The 22,127-nt window shown below is 40.1% G+C and overlaps 1 protein-coding gene across 2 annotated transcripts; it reads left to right on the top strand.

Annotated features, from left to right (window-relative positions):
* The first annotated feature begins 3,557 nt into the window (after window positions 1-3,557).
* On the top strand, window positions 3,558-21,704 carry LOC137936366 (E3 ubiquitin-protein ligase UPL1-like). Of its 2 annotated transcripts, none has more exons than XM_068780975.1 (16): window positions 3,558-3,920; window positions 7,716-7,811; window positions 7,907-8,113; window positions 8,242-16,254; window positions 16,332-16,649; window positions 16,770-16,971; window positions 17,058-17,329; window positions 17,411-17,703; window positions 17,975-19,115; window positions 19,199-19,345; window positions 19,449-19,529; window positions 20,075-20,300; window positions 20,398-20,537; window positions 20,700-20,806; window positions 20,931-21,137; window positions 21,424-21,704. In XM_068780975.1, exons 1-15 carry the CDS (start codon window positions 3,888-3,890, stop codon window positions 21,031-21,033), a joined length of 11,379 nt encoding a protein of 3,792 aa, XP_068637076.1. In that variant the 5' UTR covers window positions 3,558-3,887; the 3' UTR covers window positions 21,034-21,137; window positions 21,424-21,704. The 2 variants fall into 2 exon arrangements, with proteins under 2 accessions (XP_068637076.1, XP_068637077.1); XM_068780976.1 differs by having other exon boundaries at window positions 8,245-16,254.
* Window positions 21,705-22,127: the final 423 nt, after the last annotated feature.

Below are 22,127 nucleotides of genomic sequence, written 5' to 3' on the forward strand. Positions count from 1 at the left end.
TGGTGTTTAGACATAGGAGGTTTGGTGAATGATGCATTTGTCATGGTAAAAGGTTTGGAAGTCTGAAGACAACCAGTATTTGGCATTATCTCAGCGAATAGTCCTTAAGGTAGTGTTGATTTGGGTAGACACCATGGCACAAAAAAACTTGAAAAGAGGTAAGACTTGTGATATTTTTTTTAATATGAACAACCATGTAACTCGAGAGAAGTCATCCAAAAAAGTAACGAAATACTAAGACCGAAAAACATTAAAAATGTTCATAGAGCCCCATATATTAGTATGAACTAAATAAGATGGGGCAATACTTTTGGTTTCACACAAGGAGAATAAGTACTCAGTGGGTGTTTACTCACTTGACAGTCTTCACAGTTGAGACTAGAAATGGACTATAATGTAGGAATAATTTGTTTGGGTGACTGAAGGGAAAGATGTGTGCCACTAAAGGGTTATATGTTGAGCACTACTAGTGGCTGTTAGTGCTGGTGAATCAAGATAGTAGAGCTCCCTTTTTTCACAACCTCTACCAATAACCTGTTTTGTCTTAAGATCCTGGAGTACACACGAAGCGGGAGAAAAGTTGATGGAATAGTTAATTTTTTTGGTGAGTTGACTCACGTATAAATAGAACATCTTTTAAATGAAGAGTAGGGTAGTAAATATGGACCCCACCCCATGTACCTTGGTTTGGGATCCATCCGCTATAAAAATAAACTTGTCAGGTAAACAGAGAGACATAGAATTGAGGAGGGTACCATTACCTATCAAGTACACATAGGCCCCAAAGTCAATGATCTAGGATGGAAAAGTGGCTGAAATCATACATGCTATAGAAGTAGTAGAAATAGGAGTGGTCTGGTTGTTTGTATAAGTGATCAGACTTTTGATATTCTGAAGCAGAGCAAATTCAGTGGCAGCGATAGACTTTTGGCCTCTGGTGTTCTTTAGGGCCATCGTAGAGCAAGTTGAAAATAATAATCCAACAGTAATAGCCGAGAATAATCCAAGGTAATAATTAAGCTAAGGAGTAAAGCAGATAACAACTTTGAGTTAAGCCGAGGTAATGAATTAATTTGAGTCAAATATGAGTCACTCTAAGTCGAGAGATTGGGTTGAGATGGTTGAGTTAGGCTGACTCGCAAGTCCGAGTTAACCTGAGCAAGCTGACAACAAATATGTAGTTAACTCGTGATTCACTGGTTCACTTAGTTCGGGTTGCCTTAAAGCAAAAATCAAATCAAGATATTTTTCAGCATATCACTGGTTCATGATTAACTTGTTCATTGTATTCTCGACAAAGCACATCTTTCGAGTTAATTTCGGGCTTCGGATGGAAACCAAGATCGAAGTCTGCCAAATAGTAAGATAAAAAAACAGTTGGAGACGTCCAAACAAAAAATATCCTTAGCTAAAAACACTTTTTTATTAACAGTCAGTAGTCTTCCAGAAATACGATAGATGTCAACGAAACAAAGGCAATTTTCCAAGATGAAATGTTTCTCCAATAGATACGTCTTATTGGATATATGGTGAGCTGGTCAAATAACGAAGCTATTTGTGAATGAGACACCAAATGCCAACCAAGGAAGCTCCAAAATGACGATGTCAACCAGCTAGTTATTTCCAGAAGGTAAGAAATATCAAATTCCCAAGAATAATGTTGGATATTATATGTTATAAAAATTATACCAACAATAGAAGCCCGTTAAGAAACTTCTGTCGTTGATGTCCAAAGGCTCATGATGGAAATGCAACAATAGTCATGACAAAAAGTTCCAATTTGACGAGGATACCTGAGAACCAACGATATCAATCTACCAGGTTGTATACCGAGTAACAAGTTATGGAAGAGATAGATTACAGAGCAAGTGAGTTATTCCAGCAATGACAAAGTAGTAAGTAAGGCAATATGAGTAATTTCCATGTGCAACGATGACAAAAAGGCAACAACAGATTAACGAGAGAAATAAGTTTCTGTTAACTCTCTTGTACAAAGATAAAGAAGGCAAAAAACTTTACAAGGAAGAAGCCAACAAAGTGGAAATTACAAAGCTTGTACAAAGATAATCCTATGGCAAACTATTTCGAACAACATATAAGAATGACAAGATAAAACGTCAAAATGGGTCAATTGCCTTAGCAGGAGACAAAGATGCACTTTGGTGTTTTTTTTTTTTTTTTTTGGCAACAAGCTTATGAAGATTTAAACTTCGGCACAATTCTGAAGAAACAAGTGTATGAAATATGTATGACTCATAATCGTTTGAAACTGCTATGCTTGGACAAATTATTCCTAATCGGACATGGCTGAGATTCCAAGCCGATTCTCACATAGTAGATAATCGATGTATTCTTTGGATGACCATCTTCTAACTATTGGCCAAGTAGACTAACAAAGGTTACCAGGCATTTAGGGAATGATTAAAGGCATAAAACATCAACATTGATTTTGTTGTTTCAACATGGTGGTTCTATGTTCTTCTTAGTTTTCCTTTAAAAAAAAAAAAAAGACATACCAGAAGTAGAGGTGGCATTAGATCAGATTAACTTGAACTTGTCGCGAAATGGGTTGACTCGAACATGACCTGTTAATTAAACAGGTGTAAAATATAGACTCGTACACACCTTATTAAGATTTGGGTTTTAACTCATTCAAATATATCAACACAAACAACATAATTTATAAAAAAAAATTATTAGTAAATAAGCTATTTTTAAGTAGTAAAACTAATAAAAAACTAGACAATTTTGATATATTTCTTGCTCAATTTGATCAATTAAACTAGAACATATTGGACCCTTAGTACCAAACCCGCACGTGACTTATTTATTAATTGTGTCATGATAATAAACCCATACTTGACCCGTTTGTAACTCATATTAGGTGTAGGTCAATAAAAAAGGTCGAGTTTATATCAGGTTCAAGGCTAAGATAAAGAAATTGTCTAGATATCTCTATATTGTTTTAGTAATGGAATTGCTTTTAACCTAAAGAAAAAGTGGCCGAAGCTGTATTTGTTTTTGAAGATGGAGACTTTTCTTGGGTCCACACAAGAAGTGAAGCAATTACTTCATGGCGAAGTCTGCACAATGAAAAGAGCAATCTCTTACTCTAAAACATGAATTCACTCGTCTCACTTGAATTAGTCCTTTGTTCCATATACACCGTTTTTTATTTCTGCAAATACCGAAACGTTACGAAAAGTGGTTTAAGGAACCGGCACAGCGCTACAGGCCCATTTTGCCGCGGGCGGTTGAAAACTACTTGTTCCACACGAAAAGTAATGCCCAGGAACCCACCGGACCGACGGGTCCCACGCAGGCATCTCCAGTTCAGGAGGTGCCTCAGTATTTACGGTTGTGATATGAACTGGGTTTGCTGTACGCTTTCATCTAGTGGCGCATATTGAGTGCGGGCCCACTTCCAGCACTCAATCTTCTGGATTTGAAACGTTACAAGGCCATTTTTACGGACCCCGAATCTTTTCATCTTTTTCTTCAATATAAGTCGGTTTTCCTTTATAAACTCACACGACACTTGCTAGTTGCTACCGCATTCTTTTCTTTAGCTTCTCCCCTCAAAAACTCAGAAACTCTTCTCTCCTCTCGCTTCCTCCCTGCGATCGGATCGCTCTCTGTGATTTCTTCAAAACCCTAATTCTATCCAGGTTCGGTACACTTCTTTCTCTGAATACCTGTTCCTTTTCTAAATCTTGTCATTATCTCATTCCGCAAGCGATCCGATTCCCTGCAAAAAATTTCGGCAAGTACCCCCTAAAGTTATAATCTTGCATATTCTTGCTTTCTGACCGATCGGAGAATTTCCGGTTTCGATCGCCTTCCAACTTGTACTGATTCCGGCAATGCGTCGTTCTGGATAATTCAAGATGAAGTTGAAAAGGAGGAGGGTTTTGGAAGTGGTATGTGAATTTTCGGAACTGTGTGCTTTGTAATTTAATTTTTCTTTCGTGTTTTCGACCTCTTTTTGTGGGGCTTATGCTTCGATTATCTTTTTTAATGTAAGAATATATTTAGGTCTATTTTGTTATAGTTGTGTGCGTTTTTGGTAATTTATTTATTTATTTTTATTTTTCGAATGTAATTGTCAATACACTTGTTAGCTATGAAAAAAACTGGTTCCTCGCTGATACTTCGAGGAAACTTGACCTCGTTGATTTCGGTGCTGACTATTCAGATGGTGGCCATCTATTCGAGTGTGCAATTAAAGTGTTCTGTGAGCATAATGAGATTTGATACTTTAGATTCCAGCATAATGTGTCCGTAGCCAAGCACGATAAAACCCTTTTAAGTTCTTCTGAAGATTTTCTGAAAAAGGGCTAGTTATTGGACTTAGATGCCTCAAGAGGGTACGAGCATTTGAGAGTAAAGGAGATTCGTCTACATTTTTTTCTCTTAACGGTTAAGTTCTTCCAATCTTTTATGCGTTTAAAAGATGGTTCTGTCTTGCTTTCAACTCTGAAATTTACCTGCATATTAGAGGTTTAAGATAGAAGCACGAGTGCTTATTGTTTTCAGAAAACCAGGAACTATTCCTTGCTGGACTAGTTTATCTTGGTTGACTTTGGCAGGACAAAGAAAAACTCTGTTAGTTCTCTCATAATGAAGTGCATATAATATGCAACTAAGCTCCGAGGTAGGGAGGGACTACCCACTGTGAGGAGGGGCTGAGAGTGCGAGGAGGGACCCGGCCCCCCCTTTTCTGAGTGTGTGTTATAGTTCTATTACTTTTATTTTTGAAAGTCCATCTCACTAACTAACTACTGTTTTAAAATCCATTGATTCCACCGGGCTTACAAAATTTTTACATTTTTGGGTTTACAAATGCATATGGATTCTTGATGGTCCAATCTCACTACCCCCCTCCCTCAAAACTATTCATGGGTTAATGGTAGGAGGTCTTTTATATGTACATATAGTTGGTGACTCTTACATTGTTTATGGTCTCTAAGAAACTAGCTTGATAATACTAGCCTGCTGAAAGCTGTCGTAGTCAATTGTATTGAAGTGATCTCTGCAATAAAACTAAAATTAGTAATTCAGATTGTTTCCTAGCCTTTAAGTGGGCTGGCGGCGCTCATAGATACAAGCATTCACTCTCTCATGCGCACACACAATTGTATATGTAAATTTATGTATTATGCATATATTAAAGGAAAGAGTCTGGACTCAAGTTTCCACCGAACCTTGGTTTCACTCAACTATTTCTTCCTTAGGCAAGTAAAAAAAAAAGTCAAACTATTGGAAGGATGCTTTTTGGGTCATTATACTCACACTAATATCATTGTATTCATTTTATCATTAAAGAATGATAAGAAACATGAAAAAGATTTAAGATGAACGTCACTCTTAAATACAAGGGGTAAATTTTTATGTATAATAAAAATAAAGGAAATCATATATCCTGACCTTTAAGTGGACAGGCTTTAAGAATTGCTTGCCTACAAATGATGACTAAATCACACCCGCACCCACACACCCACAGAGTCGTATAAATGTCTATATATGTATTATGCATGCATGTGAGAAGTAGGCTGGACTCAAGTTTCCAGCCATCCTTAGTTGCACCAAAAATTTCTTCCTTAGAAAAGTAAATTATTTTCGTGAATGCTGTTGACTTTGTTATATTCACAACAACCCCATTATATCTGTTGTATCGTTAAAGAATAAAAAAAGATGAACATCAATCGTGAACATGGAATAAAAATTAATGTAAAACAAAAAAAAATGAAGTCACTCAAAAGTAGTAGTTGAATTAAATAGCTGTGTACCTGACTTGTATGAACTCTAGTCAATACTCCTTTTTGAATTCATTATATCTGGTGTAAATGTATATATTATGGGGGTGGGAGGCGAGGAAAGGTTACTGAATTGCATGAGAGTATACTTTAGAAGCGAGTTACAAATGTGTGCTATTGCAGTTACAACTCCAGTCAAACTTTCTGTTTTTTTAGGTTCGTGGATTTCTTCTCAATGTGTTCACTTGATTACTGATTCTTATCTCCATTAGTTTGATTTGTATATGCAGCCAAAAGGCTTTTACATGAAGATGCAATTGTAAATGTTAGCATAAATCAGTGTGTTGAAATTCAAGTATACATGTAGTGTTGGTGTGAAACCAAAACATGCTCTAAAAATCAAATTCGCACTTTAGATCTGTAGGGGAGCTGAATTCAGCAAGTTTACACTTCAACTAGAATCTGACCCAGGTATAATTTTTATAATTCTGTCCTAGGGTTTGTGAATCCAACCCAAACTCGAAAGAAATTGAGATTTGGGGGGGGGGGGGGGGGGGGTTAAGATTAGGGTATTAAACCCAGTAGTCTCCTATTCCTTTACAAAATGTCACTTTTCCCTTCACTTTAGTATGTTCTCTAAAATTACAGCTATACCCCTCCTAACTTAATCACTAATGCACTTATCAACTAAGAACCTTAAAAAAGAAACAAAGACATATATGACCTTGCTAACTAAAGATAAATAACTAAAATGCCCTTTTTGTGCTGGAAATTAACTCCTTTAACTTAGTATCTTTATTTAAAGGTTTAAATGTTCTATAATCTAGAAGCTGCGTTCTCAACAATATGATAGAATCTTCTTGGCTGGACTTTTTTGGGAATTCATCTTCTCAAATTGTTCATTAAGTTCTTCAAATTTATCATGTTCCACCTTTCATTTGACATTTTATGCCCCATCTCGTACTCCTTGAACTAAACTTGAGACTGCATCAAAAAGACTTTGAAGCACTTCTTTATGTCCTGGTGGCATATAAAATACCATCCTAGTATCTGTAGCATCTTATTTAGCTTAAATTTATTGCTTGTATGGTGTTTTTCAGTAGTCCACTTTCATTGCCTTCAGTTTGTGAATCCACTGTTTCTTTTGGTGGTCTGCACCTCTTTGTAGCATGCTGTCTGATGCTTGCTATGGAGAGTAAGCTTGGGCAGCTCTGGAAAATGTAACATCCTAGAATCTAGTGATCACAAAAAAAAAAGTTGCAGTACTTTTTAAAAAAAATCTTGAAGTATATTTTATTGACAATTTGATCTAGATCTGGCTTAACAGGGGATCATTAAAATGGTCAATACTGGTAAATGAATGGGTTCACTTAAGAAATTGTCATAATTTCCTTGTTCATGGTTCCTATGGACGTAATTACAGTTCTCTTCTTTATTTTTTCAACAAAAAAGGCTATGGTACCATAAAAATGTAGTTTTTTTGTTCATAGATTGCATTTTTCTTTCCTTTTTTTTGGGTGCAGGTTGCATATTTTTAGGATGCTGAGTGCTTACTCTCCTCTTTGGAATTGAATTTGTTAGCTTATGATTCTTGTCAAGTTCTCTTGATGGATGTGAATACCAAGATTGTCTGTCAGGTGTAACAAAATTCTCTTTCGCAGATTTTAAGGAGCATGTTTAGAAGTTGCCGAATTCTGATTTTAGTAGGTCAAATTATGCTCCAGTGCACATTGTTTAGAATGGAGCAAAGGTTGCACCTTTTTTGGGAGACATAATGGTGTCGTATGTCAGTTTAAAATAGTGTGCTTCTCTTGTTTAAGGATCTTGCTTTAGTGTGTGCTGTTTTTTTGTTTTTTCGATGGTGGTGGGTTCTTTGGATTGGAAGATTGAAGTTGTTCTGTTTGTCTCCTGTATTTATGTTCTTGAAATATTGGTAATTCATTTTTTGTTTCGTTTCAGCCTCCAAAAATTAAGGCATTTATTAGCAGCGTCACTGCTCTTCCTCTTGAGAGTATAGAGGAGCCCCTAAAGGGTTTCACATGGGAGTTTGATAAGGTACAGTTCTGTTTTTTGATCCATTTTAGCTTTAAAGAGGTGACAGCACCGATGTTACTCATCTGACTTCTTTTTTCTTTTCAAACCATATGCAGGGAGATTTTCATCACTGGGTTGATCTCTTTAATCATTTTGATTCATTTTTTGAGAAGTACATAAAACCTAGAAAGGATTTGCATCTTGAAGACAATTTCTTGGGAGCAGATCCTCCATTCCCTAGAGAGGCAGTTCTTCAAATCCTTCGGGTTATAAGGATCATCTTGGAGAATTGTACGAACAAACACTTTTATAGCACCTATGAGGTATGCACTTATTTTCTGAAACATAAATTTCTGGTGATTCTGCTTCTGCTGTACATTTCAAGTATTTATATTTTTTGCCTGTAATTATTTAGCTTTCAGTTCTCATTTTTCTCTTGATGTCACCGCAGCAGCATCTTTCATCTCTTCTTGCTTCCACTGATCCGGATGTTGTTGAGGCTAGCCTGCAAACTTTAGCTGCATTTCTGAAGAAAACAATTGGGAAGTGCTCTATACGTGATACATCTCTGAATTCCAAGTTATTTGCTTTTTCGCAAGGATGGGGAGGTAAAGAAGAGGGCCTGGGACTGATTGCATGCTCTGTACAGGATGGGTGTGATTCAGTTGCATATGAGCTGGGTTGCACCCTCCATTTTGAGTTTTATGCTGTTAATGATTCTTCATTGCCACCGAGTGAAACAGAAAATCGAGGTTTGCAAGTTATTCATCTTCAAGGAATTAACTCTTGCCAGGAGAGTGATCTTGAACTTTTAAACAAATTAGTGACAGAATACAATGTTCCTTCAAGTTTGAGATTTTCACTTCTATCAAGATTGCGTTTTGCAAGGGCTTTTGGCTCTTTAGCTTCTAGGCAGCAGTTCATCTGCATTCGACTCTATGCCTTTGTTGTTCTTGTTCAAGCAAGTAATAATGCTGATGACTTGACTGCCTTCTTTAACAATGAACCTGAGTTTGTCAGTGAATTGGTCAGCTTGTTAAGCTTTGAAGATGCAGTTCCCGAGAAAATCCGCATTTTGGCAATTCTTTCATTGGTTGCTCTATGCCAGGACAGGTCGCGTCAACCATCCGTGTTAACTGCTGTAACTTCAGGTGGTCATCGGGGAATCCTGCCCAGCCTTATGCAGAAGGCTATAGATTTCATCACCAGTGATTCCTCAAACTGGTCTGTCGTCTTTGCTGAAGCACTCTTATCACTAGTGACTGTGTTGGTTTCATCATCTTCTGGTTGCTCAGCCCTCAGGGAAGTAGGATTTATACCGACTCTTCTGCCTCTCCTTAAAGATACAAACCCCCAACACTTGCATTTGGTCAGTACTGCTGTTCATGTTTTGGAAGCTTTCATGGATTATAGTAACCCAGCTGCTGCTTTGTTCAGAGATTTAGGTGGTTTGGATGACACTATTGCACGGCTTAAAGTGGAAGTTACTTATGTGGAGAAAGGTCCAAAAAAGCAAGAGGAAGAGTCACAGTGTACTAGGAAGGGCAAACAGATTGTTGGGGTGTCTAATGAGCTAGATGTGCAGCCTTTGTATTCTGAAGCTCTTATCTCCTACCACAGAAGGTTATTGATGAAAGCCCTATTACGTGCTATATCACTTGGAACATATGCTCCTGGAACTACGTCCCGAATCTATGGTTCTGAAGAGAGTTTGTTGCCTCATTGCTTATGCATTATCTTTAGACGAGCAAAAGATTTTGGTGGTGGGGTCTTTTCACTTGCAGCTACTGTGATGAGTGATCTGATACATAAAGACCCTACATGTTTTCCTGTCTTGGATGCTGCTGATTTGCCTCGTGCATTTTTGGATGCTATATTAGGTGGGGTTCTTTACTCGTCAGAGGCAATAACATGTATTCCACAGTGCTTGGATGCCTTATGCCTGAATAATGGTGGGTTGCAATCTGTGAAGGACCGAAATGCCATGAGATGTTTTGTAAAAATATTCACTTCCAGGACATATCTACGTGCCCTTATGGGGGATACCCCAGGGTCATTATCAACTGGACTGGATGAACTCATGCGTCATGCATCTTCCTTACGGGGTCCTGGAGTTGACATGCTGATCGAGATCTTGCAGACCATTTCAAAGATTGGGACCTGTATTGAAGCTCCTCCCTCTTCAACAGATGTGCCTGGCTCGTCTTCTGTTCCTGTTCCTATGGAAACTGATTCAGAAGAGAAAAACATGGTTGGAGTGGATGATAATGATTCATCTAGAATGGAAATTTCTGAGCAGATGATTGATAATCCTGATGCCTTAGCTGGGAACGTTGAGTCTTTCCTTCCAGAATGTATTAGCAATGCTGCACGCCTTCTGGAAACAGTCCTTCAGAATGCTGATACTTGCCGTGTTTTCATTGAGAAGAAAGGCATTGAGGCAGTGTTGCAGTTATTTACGTTGCAGTTATTGCCTCTTTCTGCTTCCATTGGCCAGAGCATATCAGTTGCCTTTAAAAATTTCTCGCCTCAGCATTCTGCTGCTCTTGCACGTTGTGTTTGTGCTTTTCTTAGAGAGCATCTGAAGTTGACAAATGAATATCTTACTTCTGTCAGTGGCAATCGGCTGGCTGAGCTCGAAGCAGTCAAGCGAATAAAACTTTTAAAGTGCCTCTCGAGTCTGGAGGGGCTTCTTTCATTGGCCAACTTTTTATTGAAGGGCACAACTACGATGGTTTCTGAGTTGGGTTCTACAGATGCTGATGTTCTGAAGGATTTAGGCAAGGCATATAAGGAAATCCTTTGGCAAATCTCTTTATGTAGTGATGCAAAGGTAGATGAAAAACAGGATATTGATGCAGAAACTGGGACATCTGATCCTTCTACTTCCAATGTGGCTGGCAGAGAAAGTGATGATGATGGGAACCTTGTACCATATGTTACGTACTTGAACCCTCTTGCAGTAAGAAACGGTACTGCACCTCACTGGAATGCTGAACATGAGTTTTTGTCAGTTGTGCGCTCTGGGGATGGTGTGCATCGCCATGCTAGACATGGTTTGACGCGGACTCGTGGTGGTAGGATTGCACGGTATATGGAGCTATCACAGATGGATTCAGAAGGTACCACAAATGCTTCTGAAGTCTCCCTGGTCCAAGATGTTAAGAAGAAGAGTCCTGATGCACTTGTGTCAGAAATTTTAAGTAAACTTGCTTTTGCTGTGCGCTCCTTCCATGCTACCCTGGTCAAAGGCTTTGCCACTCCAAACCGTAGAAGAGCTGACTCGGGTTCATTGAGTTCTGCCTCCAAAAGCCTTGCAACTGCTCTGGCTAAGATTTTTCACGAGGCTCTTAGTTATTCAGGGCAGTCTGCTACGTCTGCTGGTCTTGAGATGTCACTTTCAGTCAAATGCAGGTATCTTGGGAAAGTTGTGGATGACATGGTGGCCTTAATATTTGATAACCGACGTCGTTCATGCAACACAGCTTTGGTGAATAATTTTTATGTGCATGGGACGTTCAAGGAGCTTCTGACTACATTTGAGGCCACGAGCCAGTTGCTATGGACATTGCCTTACTCTATTCCTGTCACTGGAATAGATCAAGGAAAGGCCACTGAAGGAAACAAGTTGTCTCACAGTCTGTGGTTACTTGATACTCTGCAAAGCTACTGCCGCCTCTTGGAATATTTTGTTAATTCTGCTTTGCTTTTGTCGCCAACTTCTTCATCTCAGACTCAGCTACTTGTTCAGCCAGCTGCAGGTTTATCCATTGGGTTATTTTCTGTCCCTCGAGACCCAGAGGTTTTTGTTTGCATGTTGCAGTCTCAGGTTCTGGATGTAATACTTCCTGTGTGGAATCACCCTCTCTTTCCAAATTGTAGCCCAAATTTCATTGCTTCCATGGTTTCTATTGTTACTCATATATACTCTGGAGTAGGAGATGTGAAGAGGAGTCGAAATGGTATGGCTGGGGGAACAAGCCAACGCTATATTGGCCCTCCACCTGATGAAACGACAATTGCTACTATAGTTGAAATGGGTTTTACCAGGGCAAGAGCTGAAGAAGCTTTGAGGAGGGTTGAGTCAAACAGTGTTGAGATGGCTATGGAATGGTTGTTTAGTCATGCTGAAGATCCTGTGCAAGAGGATGATGAACTTGCTCGAGCGCTTGCCTTGTCTCTTGGAAATTCAACTGAAGCCTCTAAAGAGGACAGCAGTGACCGGACAAAGGATGTTCCAACCGAGGAATGTGGGGCAGAGCCACCCCCTATTGATGATATCCTTGCTGCGTCCATGAAACTATTCCTGAGTAGTCATTCCATGGCATTCCCACTGACTGATTTGCTTGTAACTCTTTGCAATCGAAAGAAAGGCGAAGATCGTCCTAGAGTGGCCTCATATCTTATACAGCAACTAAAACTTTGCCCGTCGGATTTTTCCAAAGATACTGGTGCATTATGTACAATATCGCATATACTTGCTTTGCTTCTCAGTGAGGATAGTAATACAAGAGAAATTGCTGCACAAAATGGAATAGTCTCTGCAGCAATAGACATCTTACTTAACTTCCGGGGAAGGACTGACTCTAGGGAGGAGGCTTCAGTACCTAAATGTATAAGTGCTCTTCTTCTGATTCTGGATAATATGTTGCAGTCAAAACCCAAAGTTCCTTCTGAAAGCACTGAAGGTAATTCAGGGTCCCGGGCAGATTCCTCTGGTGAAGATGCTACTCTATCTCTTCCAATAAAGGAGACAAAATCTGCTTCTGATGGCGGGGAGAAGGGGTCTATTGATGGTTTTGAGAAGATATTGGGCAAGTCAACTGGCTATCTGACTCTTGAGGAAAGTCATCGGGTTCTGGAGGTTTGTTGTGATTTAATAAAACAACATGTTCCTGCAATGGTAATGCAGGCTGTTTTGCAATTATGTGCACGTTTAACAAAAACACATGCTATAGCCATGCAGTTTCTTGAAAATGGTGGTTTGGCAGCTCTTTTTAGTCTCCCAAGGAGTTGCTTTTTTCCTGGATATGACAGTGTTGCTTCTGCTATTATCCGTCACCTCCTTGAAGATCCTCAAACCTTACAGACTGCCATGGAGTTGGAGATACGGCAAACATTAACTGGCATCCTTAGTCGCCATGGGTCCCGTCTTTCACCTAGGACATTTTTGACATCAATGGCCCCTGTTATCTCAAGAGATCCAGCAGTTTTCATGAAAGCTGCAGCTGCAGTTTGCCAGTTGGATTCTTCAGGGGGTAGAATGAACATTGTCCTATCAAAGGAAAAAGATAAAGAGAAGGAAAAATCAAAAGCCTCCGTCACTGAAGTTGGGGTTGCATCAAATGAGTGCGTTCGTATGACAGAAAATAAGCCAAATGATGGGCCTGTCAAGTGTTCAAGAAGTCACAAGAAAATACCGGCTAGTCTTACTCAAGTAATAGACCAGCTTCTAGAAATCATTGTAAGTCACTCATCGCCAAGAAAACAAGAAGAGTCTACTAGCTCGTTAACACCTATGGAGGTTGATGAACCTGCCATGAAAGAGAAAGGCAAATCAAAAGTTGGTGAGACAAAAAAGGCAGAATGTAGTAGCCTTTCAGAGAGGTCCGCTGTACTTGCAAAGGTGACTTTCGTACTCAAATTGATGAGTGATATACTTCTCATGTATGTACATGCTGTTGGGGTTGTCCTAAGACGTGACTCAGAGATGTCTCATTTGCGGGGATCCAATCAAGTAGATGGGCCAGCTGTAACTGGTGGGTTGTTGCACCATGTATTGCATCAGCTGCTTCCATTATCATCTGATAAAACTGCTGAAACAGCAGATGAGTGGAGAGATAAACTGTCTGAAAAGGCTTCATGGTTCTTGGTAGTGCTATGTGGCCGTTCTGCAGAGGGGCGTCGAAGAGTGGTTGCCGAAATTGTGAGAGCCTTCTCATTGTTCTCTGAAAGCAGTTCCTTCAAAAATTTCTTGCCACCTAACAAGAAGGTTTTGGCTTTTGCTGACTTGGTAAATTCCATTTTGTCTAAAAACTCATCTTCTAGTAACCTACCAAGTCCTGGCTGCTCACCAGACATTGCAAAGACCATGATAGATGGTGGAATGGTTCAGTGTTTGACTAGTATTCTTCAGGTCATTGATTTAGACCACCCTGATGCTCCCAGAGTTGTGAATCTCATATTGAAAGCCTTGGAGAGCTTAACACGGGCTGCCAATGCCAATGAACAAGTTTTCAAGCTGGATGGACTAAACAAGAAGAAGTCAAGTGGAACAAGTGGAAGAAATGAGGATCAGACAAATGCATTTTCAAGTAATGAAGTTACGGAGCAAGGGCAAAACACCAACAATCGACAACAAAGTGCAGAGATTGTGCAGACTGAGCAACAGGTTCACATATCTTCTCAGAATGAAGGGGATCAAAATACAAACATGAATCAATCTATAGAGCAGGAAATGAGAACTGAAATGGAAGAGAGCAGTCATCCACCCATGGAGCATGCTGTGGAGTATATGCGTGAAGAGATAGATGAAGGTAGTGTTCTGCGGAACACAAATGGGATTGAGATGACATTTCGAGTTGAGCATCGGGGAGATGATGATATGGGTGATGAAGATGATGAGGATATGGGTGAAGATGGTGATGAAGATGATGAAGATGATGAAGAAGATGATGACGAGGATGAGGATATTGCTGAAGAGGGAGCTGCTTTGATGTCTTTGGCTGATACTGATGTGGAAGATCATGATGATAATGGGCTTGGAGATGATTATAATGATGACTTGATTGATGAAGAGGATGATGATTTCCATGAGAACCGTGTAATAGAGGTGAGGTGGAGGGAAGGCTTAGATGGCTTAGACCACTTGCAGGTGTTGGGGCGACCTGGAGCTGCAAGTGGTCTTATTGATGTTTCTGCAGAGCCTTTCCATGGTGTAAATGTGGATGACATATTTGGCTATCGAAGGCCATTAGGTGTTGAACGTCGTCGCCCTACTGGTAGTCGAACATTTATGGAGAGGTCTGGTTTGGAAGGAACTGCTTTTCAACATCCGCTTCTCCTTAGGCCATCACAATCAGGAGATCCCAACTTCTCATTGTGGTCTTCTGCTGGAAATTCATCAAGGGATTTGGAAGCTCTTTCAGTAGGAAGTTTTGATGTGGCTCATTTTTACATGTTTGATGCTCCTGTGCTTCCATCAGAGCATGCAGAAGCAACCCTCTTTGGTGACCGTTTGGTTGGTGCTGCACCCCCACCTTTGATTGACTTTTCCCTGGGAATGGACCCTATGCACCTGGGGGGAAGAAGGGGCCCTGGTGATGGTCGATGGACAGATGATGGTCAACCGCAAGCAGGTGGTCAAGCTGCAGCAATTGCACAAGCAGTGGAGGAACAGTTCATTTCACAGTTACGGAGTGTTACTCCTTCAAATAACCCTTCAGTGGCCAGGCAGTCTGGAAATTCTGCTCGTCAGGAGAAGCAACAATCAGGTTCACCACCTTCCAATCTTAGTAACCAACCACAGATAGCAGATGTTGTTGTTGGGAGCCAGCATGGTGAAGCTCAGGTTCAGGGTGCAGGGAGGAATTCTATTGTAGATAACCAGGAAAATCGGATGGTTGGAGGGGAGTCTGAGCTTCCAGACTCCTCCCGCGAACAAATGAATGCTGAACCTGTGATTGGTGAAGTGGAAGGAGTGCCTAGGCACGTAGATTCAGATGGGGTAGCCAATGGATCATCAATTGGCAGTGAAAGCATGCACATAGTGGATGGACCTGGTGCTGCCGGCAGTAGGCTGGAGACTGTTCCTGAGGTTGTTACATCATCCACTGGTTTGGATATCAGAACACAAGCTCAAGATGGTATAGTTGAGATGGCTGCAAATCTCCCCGACTTTGGACTCAGTGTGTGTAGTGATGCACCTTCTGCAATGGAGAGCCATTCTAGTACTCATGCAGTTATTGATTCTGGACTTGAAATGCTAGATGCAGGTGATGATGGTCATACCGCTTCAATTTGTCAAAGTGCTGATGTTGATATGGATGGTTCTGACCCTGCTGGTAATCAAGCTGAAGGAGCAAGACATGTTTCTATCAGTGGTGGTGATGAGCAATCTGCAAGGCAAAATGTGGTAGTTCCGGAAAATGCTAACCCACTTAGTAATGAGGCTTCTAGCACTAACACTATTGATCCAACATTTTTAGAAGCTTTGCCTGAGGATCTACGTGCTGAAGTTCTGGCATCACAGCAGGCTCAGTCTGTCCAGCCTGCAAGGTATGCACCACCTACTGCTGAAGAGATTGATCCAGAGTTTTTAGCTGCTCTGCCTCCTGATATCCAAGAAGAAGTGTTAGCACAACAGAGAGCACAAAGAGTTGTACAATCTCAAGCAGAGGGTCAGCCAGTTGACATGGATAATGCATCTATAATAGCTACTTTCCCTACTGATTTACGAGAAGAGGTAATTGCATTCTTTAGTTTTGTCACTAGTTGTTAATCTTGTATACCTTCTTAACATCTTTGCTTTTGTGGTCCCAGGTGCTTTTGACCTCTTCAGATGTTGTTTTGTCAGCATTGCCTTCACCTTTACTTGCTGAGGCTCAAATGCTAAGGGACAGAGCAATGAGCCACTATCAGGCACGTAGTCTTTTTGGTGGCAGTCACAGACTGGGTGGGAGGAGGAATGGTTTGGGGCTTGACAGACAGACTGTGATGGATAGAGGTGTGGGAGTTACAGTAGGTCGCAGAGCAGTTTCTGCTATTGCGAACAGCTTAAAGGTTAAAGAAATTGAAGGGAGACCTCTTTTAGATGCTGATGCATTGACAGCCTTGATTCGGCTCTTAAGATTAGCTCAGGTAACTTAAATGCCAACTTTAGCATTCTGTGATTTATAACATTCTTATAGTCTGTCTTATAGCATGTGAGAACAATCTCTTAATTGGGTGATATTTTTTGTTTTTGCATTCTCTGATCAGCCCCTTGGGAAAGGCCTTCTTCAAAGGCTTCTGTTAAACCTCTGTGCCCATAGTGTTACGCGGGCTACTTTGATCCACCTGTTGCTTGATATGATCAAATCAGAAGCCGAAGGTTTTGTTTGTGGGTCAGCTTCAACTACTTCTCAGAGACTTTATGGTTGTCAGTGGAATGTTGTTTATGGTCGATCACAGCAGTTGGATGGTATCCTACTTTCTTGTTACTGCTTTCTTACATTTTGATAAACTTTGTATCCAAATAGATTAACTTTGATTTTGTTCTTCTGTTAGGTCTTCCACCCTTGGTGTCACGTCGCATACTGGAGATATTAACATATCTCGCAACAAATCATATTGCTGTAGCCAATATTCTTTTTTACTTTGATGCTCCCTGCACCTCAGAAACTCCGAATATGTTACAATCAAAGGATAAGGAGAAAGGGAAGGGCAAAATGGAAGAAGAGATGTTGGAGTCATCTCAGAAAGGAGACATCCCTCTAATCTTATTTCTTAAACTCCTTAATCGACCCCTTTTTTTACGTAGCAGTGCACATCTTGAACAGGTTTCAGTCAGCTTTTGTGTGGAAAATATTTTGCTTCGTGATTGAAAAGTCGAATAGTTTGCTTATTTTAGCTCTTTGCAGGTCATGGGTCTGCTTCAAGTGGTGGTTAACAATGCTGCCAGAAAAGTTGAGTGCCATTCTCACGTAGAAGTGGCCCATTCAGCAAATTCTGACTCCAACTCTCAGCTTGATGGTGGGCCGGATTCTCAGAAAGATCCTCCTATTTCTGAATGCAATGCAAATGAGGAGCTGAATAAAGATGCTGCAGCTGAAGGGTCTTCTAGTGGAAAGAAAACTGTTAATCCATATGACATCCTCTTGAAGCTACCCGAATCAGAATTGTGCAATCTTTGCAGCCTTTTGGCTCGTGAAGGGTAAGATCTATAAATTGACTTCTTTTTTCGATTGAGCTGTTAATTTTGGCTCGACATTTGATTGTCTGTAGCTGAATTTTTTTAATTCTATAATCGATTCTCCTACAACAAGGTGTTGATGGGAGGTTAAAAAGTGAAGGCAATTTTTGTTGCTCTCCCTTTATGTGTGTGTGTGTGTGAGAGAGAGAGAGAGAGAGAGAGAGAGAGAGAGAGAGAGAGAGAGAGAGAGAGAGAGAAGCATTATGACTAACTACAAGTTTTTATTGGGCAGGCTTTCTGACAAGGTTTATATACTTGCTGCTGAGGTTCTGAAGAAATTGGCTTCTGTTGCTGCTCCTCATAGAAAGTTTTTTACTTCTGAGCTTGCGGGTTTAGCTCATGGATTAAGCAGCTCTGCTATGAAAGAACTTGTGACCCTCAGAGACACACAGATGTTGGGCTTGAGTGCAGGGTCAATGGCAGGGGCAGCAATTCTGCGTGTGCTACAGGCACTTAGTGTCTTAACCTCGCAGATTGTTGAAGGTGGCATGGGTCAAGAGAATGGAGGGGAAGAAGGGCAGAGTGTAATGTGGAAGTTAAATGTTGCTCTTGAACCATTATGGCAGGAATTGAGTGACTGCATAAGTGCAACGGAGACGAAGTTGGGGCATAGTTCTGTTATCTCGTCTCCTATATCAAGTCCAAATGCTGGTGATCTTCTAGGAGGTGGAGCCTCTTCCTTGTCCCCTCCACTCCCTCCTGGAACACAGAGACTTCTTCCATTTATAGAGGCTTTCTTTGTTTTATGTGAGAAGCTGCAAGCAGCCCAGTCCATAGCACAGCAGGATTTGGTCTACGTGACTGCAAGAGAAGTAAAGGAATCAGTTGGGAGTACATCGTTGTCACATCCATCTGGCAAATATGGTGGGCCTAGTGATAGACGATCCGATGGTTCAATGACGTTCTCTAAATTCGCTGATAAGCATAGGCATCTCTTGAATGCTTTCATAAGGCAGAATCCTGGTCTTTTAGAGAAGTCACACTCCTTGATGCTCAAGGCACCAAGGTTGATAGATTTTGACAACAAGAGAGCCTATTTCCGGTCACGAATTAGGCAGCAGCACGAGCAACATCCTTCTGCTCCACTTCGCATTAGTGTCCGTAGAGCTTATGTTTTGGAGGATTCTTATAATCAGTTGAGGATGCGACCAAGTCAGGATTTGAAAGGAAGATTAACTGTCCAGTTTCAAGGGGAAGAAGGAATTGATGCTGGTGGCCTCACAAGAGAGTGGTATCAATTAATGTCAAGAGTCATATTTGACAAAGGGGCTTTGCTTTTTACTACTGTAGGGAACAATGCAACATTTCAACCTAACCCCAACTCTGTTTATCAAACGGAACATCTCTCTTACTTCAAATTTGTGGGTCGTGTGGTAAGGTTCTATGTGATTCTCTTTCCAAGATTAGGTGGTTTTATTTTTTACCCACCATCATTTTATTATGACATCTTTTTCAGGTTGCAAAAGCACTCTTTGATGGTCAGCTTCTCGATGTCTATTTTACTCGTTCCTTTTACAAGCATATTCTTGGTGTTAAGGTAACTTACCATGATATTGAAGCTGTTGATCCAGACTACTACAAGAATTTGAAGTGGATGCTGGAGGTTGGTTGCTGATGTGGATTAGTATTTTTCTTCATAAGCTTACAAATGTTCTTGTTATAGTTAATGTCTAGCAGTACTGACACTTAGTTTTGATATTGACCAGAATGATGTTAGTGACATTCCAGACCTGACATTTAGCATGGATGCTGATGAGGAGAAACACATCCTTTATGAGAAGAACGAGGTGAGAAACCAATTTTTGTCAAGCTTCAGTAAAGTTGGAAAAGAAAAATTCTTGATGGTTTGGTTCAATATATTGGATGCATCAGTATGCATGCGATATATCTTATAGTTATTTTTTACAGATCACGTTGGCTGTTATAGTGGACCATGTTACCTGTTTAGAGCATTGACATGGTGCTGAGGATTGGACATGTTATATCTGTTGATAGATGTGTCTAATTTGCAGTGACGTTGAAATTAGCTGTATGTGTTTGCATTAGTAACCTAGCCAAATCTAAAATATCTTAGAATTGTATACACAATGATGTTTGTAGAGGTTGACATGCTGTATGAACAAGATTGGATGTTTTCAATTTGCATTGAACTTCAAATATTTGATATCGTTTAGCAGATATTGCATTTGATATTTTACGACCTATCCTCCTATTGTACAATTATGTATTGACATTTTATGACCTATCTTATGAGTTACTTTGATATGTTGATTTTCAGTCTCCTCATGAACCTGACTTTTTTTGTTTGGTTGCTTCTGTTCTTTTGGCAAAGGTCATGGACTATGAGCTGAAACCTGGAGGAAGAAATATCAGGGTCACCGAAGAGACTAAACATGAATATGTAGACCTTGTGGCAGAACACATCTTGACAAATGCCATTCGCCCTCAAATTAATAGTTTCCTTGAAGGGTTCAATGAATTAGTACCTCGAGATCTTATCTCAATTTTTAATGGCAAAGAGCTTGAGCTTCTGATTAGTGGTTTGCCTGAAATTGATTGTAAGTTGTTTATGTGCATCTTTATATAGTTCTCGTGCCTTTCCATTGATGTGTCTGTCTGTCTGTCTGTGTTTTTGACATTATCAGCCTTTTGCAGTGGATGATTTGAAGGCCAACACTGAGTACACTGGCTATACGGCTGCCTCTAGTGTCGTTCAATGGTTTTGGGAGGTAGTTAAAGCATTTAGCAAGGAGGACATGGCTAGGTTGCTGCAGTTTGTGACTGGAACATCGAAGGTAATGATATTTAGATTTTCTTCAACAATAGTAGCTTTTTTCTTTCCTAAAAAAAGTGTCCTTTTAGTGTAGCATTTACTTCATGTTTTCTTCAAGTGTAATTATAAATTCTTACAAATTCACTTGTATCTAAATGTGTTTCTATTTCATGCTTGATTTCAGGTTCCATTGGAGGGGTTTAAAGCATTGCAGGGTATTTCTGGTCCTCAGCGCTTCCAGATTCACAAGGCCTATGGAGCCCCAGAAAGATTGCCGTCAGCTCATACATGGTAAATCGTGTTTTTTTGTGTCCTGGTTGGTTTGTAAATTGGACTCTAATAAAGAGAAAATAAAGAGCATCTGAAAAAGAAAAAGGAGAAAATAATTGATGGTTATCGTAATTATTATGTGCAGTTTCAATCAGCTTGACCTTCCAGAGCACTCCTCAAAAGAACAGCTTCAAGAGCGCTTGCTGCTTGCTATCCATGAAGGTAGTGAAGGTTTTGGATTTGGTTAGCTTGACAGCTTCAGGGAGAGACACACCAGATTTGCACCAGTCAAGCCCGTATGCAGTCTTCAGCTTCCAGTGTACAGGATAGTCAATCAGTTCCTCTTCACCAGGTAGCCGTAAGTTTTGGAATCTATAGATTTAGGGAGATGTTATGCACTGCGAGTTTGAAAATTCATGTCCACTTCTAGTCCTTTTCTTCTAATTCTCTGTTTTCCGATCAATAGAATGAACTTGCTACTGCTACGAATGCATGGCCGAACGTTGTCTGCTTTTGCAATATCTATTACATTTTGATAACTTGGAAGGAAAATGCTGCCACACACTGAAAGTTTGTCTGAGCTTCACCTTTTGTTTGACAGAATAATGAGGTTGTTTTTTATCTTTATTGTCATGCAGATTTGGGGAATGATTGGTCGAGAACAATAGAGAAGAATTACCATAATCAGGGGCTGTGTTTTTTGGGAGGGTGAGCGATGTTCAGAAGCGGGAGAAATATGTGAATAGTTTCAAGATCTCTTTTACTTGTAGAAGCTTCTGTAAATCCTGGGACAAGCAGATGAAGGTGACCTCCACAAAGGCAAATATGCAAGTGGAACCTAGTTCGAAAATTGTAATTTATCCTTTGCGTTGTTCGATTACAGGCGACTTTAAAAAAAAAAAAAAATAGTCTTTACCCATCTTGTGCAGCATCCCGACCCTCGATGTTAGAATACCCAATTTTACAACTATTTTAAGTGGAACCAGGTGGGGCCGATCGATTCATATCGGCTTGTTGTTTTTGAGATTGATAACATAGGAACATGCAGTAAAATCAAATAAACGGTGGCAGTTCAATTGTTTATGTAAAGGCTTAAATCAAAAGTGCCAATTGAGAGATACCCCAGAGACAGGTCTTGTGCTTGAGTAGAGTCAATTAGTAATTTGAGGGAGATCAAATAGTAAATTGTTAACTATTTCTGATTCGAGTAACAATTTGAGAAGTAGAAGAAAAAGATCAAACCTCATTCAACTCTTGTCAATTGGGAAATGAAGGGAGAGCAAAGCTAGTTGCACGATTAAAGATATGAACGACTTTTTCTCCTAAACTGGTGGATTGTGGT

Source organism: Aristolochia californica, unplaced genomic scaffold (genome assembly GCF_029961685.1).
Source record: "Aristolochia californica isolate CCGP_79_NKW_82.1479 unplaced genomic scaffold, dmAriCali1.0.hap1 SCAF_7, whole genome shotgun sequence".
Taxonomy (NCBI): Eukaryota; Viridiplantae; Streptophyta; class Magnoliopsida; order Piperales; family Aristolochiaceae; genus Aristolochia; species Aristolochia californica.

Bases quoted from the DNA above. Each gene is read 5' to 3' on its own strand.
- LOC137936366 (XM_068780975.1), top strand. From the start codon at position 3,888: ATGAAGTTGAAAAGGAGGAGGGTTTTGGAAGTG. The intron at 20,538-20,699 runs GTAATGATATTT...GCTTGATTTCAG, and splicing joins TTGTGACTGGAACATCGAAG to GTTCCATTGGAGGGGTTTAA. The intron at 20,807-20,930 runs GTAAATCGTGTT...TATTATGTGCAG, and splicing joins TTGCCGTCAGCTCATACATG to TTTCAATCAGCTTGACCTTC.